General features: G+C 39.5%; 1 protein-coding gene across 1 annotated transcript in view; it reads right to left on the bottom strand.

Annotated features, from left to right (window-relative positions):
- Positions 1-6,241, bottom strand: part of CYBB (cytochrome b-245 beta chain) — a 38,783-nt gene extending 32,542 nt beyond the window's left edge. Inside the window, exons 1-3 of the mRNA XM_040468822.1 lie at positions 6,118-6,241; positions 3,724-3,819; positions 2,333-2,443 (exon numbers count right to left, since the gene is read on the bottom strand). Of these exons, the coding sequence (XP_040324756.1) occupies positions 2,333-2,443; positions 3,724-3,819; positions 6,118-6,162 (252 nt within the window). The 5' untranslated portion in view covers positions 6,163-6,241. The remainder of the gene's footprint in view (positions 1-2,332; positions 2,444-3,723; positions 3,820-6,117) is intronic.
- Between the last annotated feature and the right edge of the window lie 272 nt (positions 6,242-6,513).

Below are 6,513 nucleotides of genomic sequence, written 5' to 3'. Positions count from 1 at the left end.
TTTTCCTTCCCCTCCCCCATGGGTTTCTGTTAAGTTTCTCAGGATCCACATAAGAGTGAAACCATATGGTATCTGTCTTTCTCTGTATGGCTTATTTCACTTAGCCTCACACTCTCCAGTTCCATCCACATTGCTACAAAGGGCCATATTTCATTCTTTCTCATTGCCACGTAGTACTCCATTGTGTATATAAACCACAATTTCTTTATCCATTTGTCAGTTGATGGACATTTAGGCTCTTTCCACAATTTGGCTATTGTTGAGAGTGCTGCTATATACTTTTATATATACTTTTATATATACTTTTAGAAGACCCTCATGAAGATCTTCCCTCCTGGACCACAAGAAGCCCAAATGCAGCCATTATGACATGTGCTTTTCATGGATCATGGCCGTTCAATGGCAGTGCAATTTGGGCCTGTGAGGTAACAAGGATTTCTTAATGGGCCTTCCTGGTGAAAACTTTGCCTATTTCTCAGGATTTACTTCCTGTAAATAGAGAGTATTCAAACGGGGCTAAGAGGAAGGCTACAAAAATGAATCGTGCCTTCCTAAAAACAAAAAGTTACAGTGCATGAGTTTCATTTAGCAAATGTTCACTGGGTACCTACAATACACCAAGCACTGTAGTTTTTAGGTGGCTCATTGATAGAACTTGAAATCAAATGGAATTTGACCTTTGTGATTGAGAATATTATTTGGAAATCCTTGTAATCAGGGGCGCCTGGGTGGCTCAGCTGGTTGAGTGTCTGACTCTCGCCGTTTGTGAGTTTGAGCCCCATGTTGGGCTCTGTGCTGACAGCTTGGAGCCTGGAGCCCGCTTCTGATTCTGTGTCTCCCTCTCTCTGTGCCCCTCTCCTGCTTGTGCTCTGTCTCTCTCTCTCCCTCTCTCTCTCAAAATAAATAAACATTAAAAAAATAAAAAACAAAGAAACCCTTGTAATCGATGTCGACTGTTAGCTGTGTCCTGCTCATCTTATATTTATAAATCAACCAGCAAATTTAGTAAGACTAGGAAAAACAAGGCAGAATTCAAGGCAAATTCTACTTGTTATCGACAGTTTAGATCACTCTCCTTCCCCCAAATATTCCGTGATTGCCAAATTAAGTATTAACTTCTCAACTATACATTTAACGTCCTAGTTTACCAGCAAAGCTCCAGCTCTCCTCTGCTGCCTTACCTCAGACACCTGCCCTTTACAATCCCTACATCCCCATCAAAGTGGATTGCTCCCTGGTCTCTTCTATAAATTATCTCTACCTCAGAGATTTTTTAAAGCTAGTTAATATAAAACATAGACATTTTATTAAGAAGAAAAACAGAGGCTATTAGTTACTAATGATCCAGTAGAATGGGTCCCACCAAGACGTCAATCCCTAACTTTTCCTAGCTACACTGTTTGGTGTGGCCAGGAATAGCCAACAAATCCAAAGAGAAGCCACATGTCATGCTTATATGGGGCTTTCAAGAATATAATTTCCTCACTATTTTCTGTGCTTTGGCCCATTCCATTTTCTCCATGCAGGATGTCTTTCTCTCTCATTTACATCTCCTAGTGCTTATTTTATCCCTATATGCCCATATTTGTTGCCATCTTTACCAAATAAATATAGCCCCTTACGTCTAATGTTTTGTGGAACCCATAATATTTTGCTTTGTATCATATTTACTTGAGTACACAGATCTAAGTAGGTTATAAGTGCCTTGTTTCTAATCTTTGGATAATAATAATAATAAATTCACATAACATTTTATAGGTTACACAGTTTATTCTTACATAATCTTTTCTTTCTTCTAGCATAGTACATTTAGGGGCTCGCAAACTTGTCGAAGTGAGGGTTAAAAAAATCCCTGAGCATTTAGAAAGCTCTGAACTCCTCAATTCCATGGACTTGACACCTCTTAGTTGCCCTCATTATACTCATCACTCATTGATTCCATCTGCCTGGGACGCTATCCACAAAGAGATTTTCTCTGACTTAAAAATTTTGAAAAACATGGCACTGTAAGATCAATTCCCAAATCCCATGTCAGCATCACAAAGCCCGTAATATGTTACAGATGTCTGGTGTGTGTGTGTATGTGTGTGCACACATGCGCAAGTGTTTTATTGCTCTTCTTGAGGTGTAGGTTGGTGGGTTGTTGTTTTTACGTCTATTCCAAGTTAAATGGCTGTCCTAGGGAGCTCCATCAACAATGAATATACAAATAAAATGGAGAATCAGGCATGGCTTGGCTCATGCATATTGTACAGAGGTTGGAATCCTCACAAACCATTAGTTTGCTTTTCTTCAAACTTCAAAATTCAACTTTGTAAATGTTTGCTCTTACCGCACTGGAACCCCTGAGGAAGGAGAGCAGATTTCGACAGACTGGCAGCAGAATCAGCATGCAGTTGAAATTCAGGCAGGCTGCAGGGGCCCTGGCCAATGGCAGTGCGATCTGGAAGATGCAGGATAGGGAGTGGGGAAAGGTATCAGATTATCTGAGGAGGAAGGTCCTTCAGAGCTAAGAGTTTACCTTTAGGGCCTGCTGGGATCCTTTGTTTTAATCTGCCCCTTCTCTCCCACCCCAACATTTTACTATGAACATTTTCAAACATAAAGAGAATTTGAAGTAATTTCACAATGACTGCCTGTTTACCCAACTCCCAGATTCCACTATCACATATCTATCCATCCATCTACCCACCCCTCTTTCTATCCATCAACACAGCTTAGTTTTGATGCATTTCAAAGTAAGTAGCAGACATCACTTTCCCCTAAGTACTTAAGCATGTGTATCATTAATTAGGGTTCAGTATAGAAACTGGGGCTTTCTAAAGATTTTCTTGGCACTTAGACTCACTTCAGAAGTAACCTCAGTTGGTATGTTGTAATGCTTTGGCGTTATAATTGTTCTTTGTGATGCCTAAATAAGTTGCCTATTTTGGAGAGGGGAGAAAAGGGAAATCCTCCTCCTCAGTATCAATGTAAATAAGTTAACAATAGCTATAATAGCATAGTATGATTATGTATTATAATTATTTATACAAGTGATGTATAATACATATTATCATTAGTATTAAGTAGTGAATTCATGGTTTCAGCATGATATAAGAAATGATTTCCTGTGGGGGCTGCTGTGATCATAATTATCTTCATGTGTCATGAAGCAGAACCCTGGCAGATCAAGGAAATCAAGAATGCCAGTGGATCCAAGGAAAGATGGGGGCCTTCCTCTGCTGGCCTAGTCAGTGAAAGCGACCCTTGGGCAAGTTCCTCAAAGGCTGCATCTGTAGGGAGAGGCTTATTTCCTGAAGACAATTTCACAACATGCTACCAGGCCCAGGGCTCTCCATGCACAAAAGTGTCAGGAATCAGATGATTTAAAGAACACGGGAAGACTCACTTGTCCCACCCATGTCACCCTTGGATTGATCTCTCCAACCTTGCCTGCCACGCCAGAGTTGGTATTAGATTTCTTCTTTAAACTAAACAGTGGCACAGTAGTCCTTGGGAGGGAAGGGATGCCACTGGGACTCTCTGACACACTTTTTGTTTCTCCCATGCTGGAAGGCCTAAAGCTTCTTGCCCAGGTGGTTGCAATGGAGGGGGCAATGCTGATGGTGCTGTTCGAGTAGGTCAGAACATTTATTTAAAGTGTTGAAAGGAATATGAACCAGAATCTTTGATTAGAAACGTGAGCCAGTCAATATTGCATGAGATGGGACTTATACTTACCCCCAGAAGTTTTTGAGTGTAAAAGAATGTCTTTCTCAACGCATAGAATCTGTAGTACCAGACAAAGAGGAAGACGTTCATCCCCAGCCATATTAGCTGCACAAAGAGAAATAGTTGCATAAAGATTCCACATTTCACTGGGCAGATTTCACATAAGATCAGTGTCAGACCAGGGTCAGGGCTTCCCCAAGTCTAGCCTTCAACAAAGGTGGTTAGAAAGCTGGGTGTAGCCAGCTGAAAGCCAGCTCTTGCCCACAGCAGTGCCTCTACACCTTGTAATTGACCTTTCCACTTTGTCTTGTTACCCATGATTGTTTTACTACTGGCCAGTACACCAGGTTGTTATCAATCTATCTCCCCTCTGTTCTTCTGCGTCCTCTTTTCTTCTTAGCTTTAGACAGATAGATAATGGCAGGTGAGTCTTCTCAAAAAAAGAAGGGAAAGGAAGATGTTACTGTGCTGTCCCCCGCATCGGTAAGACGTCGTGTTCTACTCTCACGGGTGCCTCCCTCCCCCACACGGTATCCCAACCCCCAGCTAGTGAGAGTCACATCAGCTAAAATGTGGAGTCTTTAATTCTGTTTGGTAAGTTTTGCCAAACTTTTGAAAGAGGGGATATTAAGCATCAATGAGGGGGTGAGGGGCATGGGATTTTTTTTTAAGAGGATGGAACTAGAGGGTATTATGCTAAATGAAATAAGTCAGTCAGAGAAAGACAGATATCATATGACTTCACTCGTATGTGGAATCTGAGGAACACAATAGATGACCATAGGGGAAGGAAAAGAAAAATAAGATAAAAACAGAGAGGGAGGCAAACTATAAGAGACTCTTAAATACAGAGAATAAACTAAGGGCTGCTGGAGGGGGCAGTAGGTGGGGGGATGGGTTAAATGGGTGACAGGCATTAAGGAGGGCATTTTTGGGGATGAAAAAGGAAAAAAAGAGACTCTTCTACATTTTGACTGCTCATTTCATCCCAAGAACTGACTACACGGTAACACTGCCCAGTCCTCTACCTTCAGCTCTATAGTGATATTTTCTTACCTGTGCTTTGATGCTATTAAATGTCCATAGGTGCTTGAGAACAATCTCTCTTTAAGAAGAACGTACTAAAACAATTTCTCCATTACCTAACCTTGTCATTCCTACTCTTGCTTTCCAAGCTGTGTCTTTATTTTCAGGTGTATGAGTGTGTAATTTAGAAGGAGGCCATCTCCTGGGGAAAACTCTGGTAGGAACTAAAAGTATAAACATGAACTTGGTTTAAACTTGGTTTAAAATGGTGGTAAGAAATCAAGTTAACAGGTCTGAGTCCTCAGAAGAATTCTATATTGCATTAGAACGTTGGTTTGGCCTAATTGTTTGACGTGATATTTCTTGTTTTTACTTTATTTATGCCACTAATTCCTCTCTGTGTGTACAACTCAAAGACTCAGTATTTACTTCATGAAAAAATCTTTCAAAAATTCCAGTCGTAGGTGTTCTTTTTAACATCTATATAATACTTCCATTGGCTATTTGGAAAGGCTATTTATATATCGCTTCTCGGCCTTTTGGCTAAGATCAAGTGGAAAGGCTATCTATAAATCACATTTCTGTCTTCCCAATTGCCCGTGATTGTTTTTCCGAGACTGCCATCTTAAAATAATAGTTCATCTTTGTTATGTTAAAAAACTAAAGAGATTAACATGCCTATTTGAAAATTAGCCATATCCTCACCTACAAAAATTGTTTCTCGAGATGGATTATATTGATTTATATATATAATATATATCGTATATCCACTGTATATATGAGTCTAGTTTATTTCAATTACTTTCCCTTGAATTTTTATAAACCTCGTAAACAGCTCAAGTTTACATCAGAGAGAAAAAGTACTTTTTAAAAAAAGAAAGTTGAGACCTTCAATTATTTTTGGTGTAATTACTGAATAAAGGCCAATTTTCCATACATGAGCCAGTCTTGTACCTGTTATTTGGAAAATGGTGTAAAATTACGATTACCCATTTTTAAGTGGTATAAACACATAAAAAGTAGAGAAATTTGCCTCTGAGTAAATACCAATAAACAACTTAGACTCGGAGATCATTAGCATGAAATGTCTTCTACTCCCTCAGTGAGATGCTGGCTAATTTAGTACTCCCAAAGACTCAAGAAATAAAGTAGGTGAAGTGAGCCCCCAGATACATTCTTTCCATTAATAAGTTTGGAAGAATGCACTCAGTCCGGCTTATGGCTTACAGATTAGAAGTACGTTCACACAGTAAATTAGTTTCAACACAATTTCTCAGAGAAACAAGACAAAGAAACAAAAAGTTTTGCCCTATTTCATTTTCCGAGAGAACCCAGACAAGTTCGAGAACTTCTCATTTGTCTCTCATGGGTACTTACAATGACAAAGATGGAGAGTCCCTCGTTTTCAACCCAGTTCCCCATGGTGACAGAGGATCAATGCTTTGTGTGTCTGCCCTTCTTCTCTGCTCTGCTTCTTCTTCCCATGAGGAAATGAAAACAGCAGCCTTGGGGCAATCAGTTTCCTTTTCTATTATCAGAAATTAGCTAATCATTGGTCAACTGAAGATCTTGTTTCCATAAGAACTTTAAATCTTTAAACCACAAGAAAAAAAACACTGCAGAAAAGGGGTCTGTAATAATCCAGTCATAACTAAATATAGTAGGAAACGAAACCAATTTCCACAACTGAGAGACAAATATCAGTCCAATGATGGTACAGATTTTACACACGGAATTAACTTTTTGACAACTAGTTATCAAGTAGTAATTTTT

This window comes from Herpailurus yagouaroundi, unplaced genomic scaffold (assembly GCF_014898765.1).
Source record: "Herpailurus yagouaroundi ecotype Mexico unplaced genomic scaffold, PumYag 67793, whole genome shotgun sequence".
Lineage (NCBI taxonomy): Eukaryota > Metazoa > Chordata > Mammalia > Carnivora > Felidae > Herpailurus > Herpailurus yagouaroundi.
This window is presented reverse-complemented; position numbering and strand designations above follow the sequence as displayed.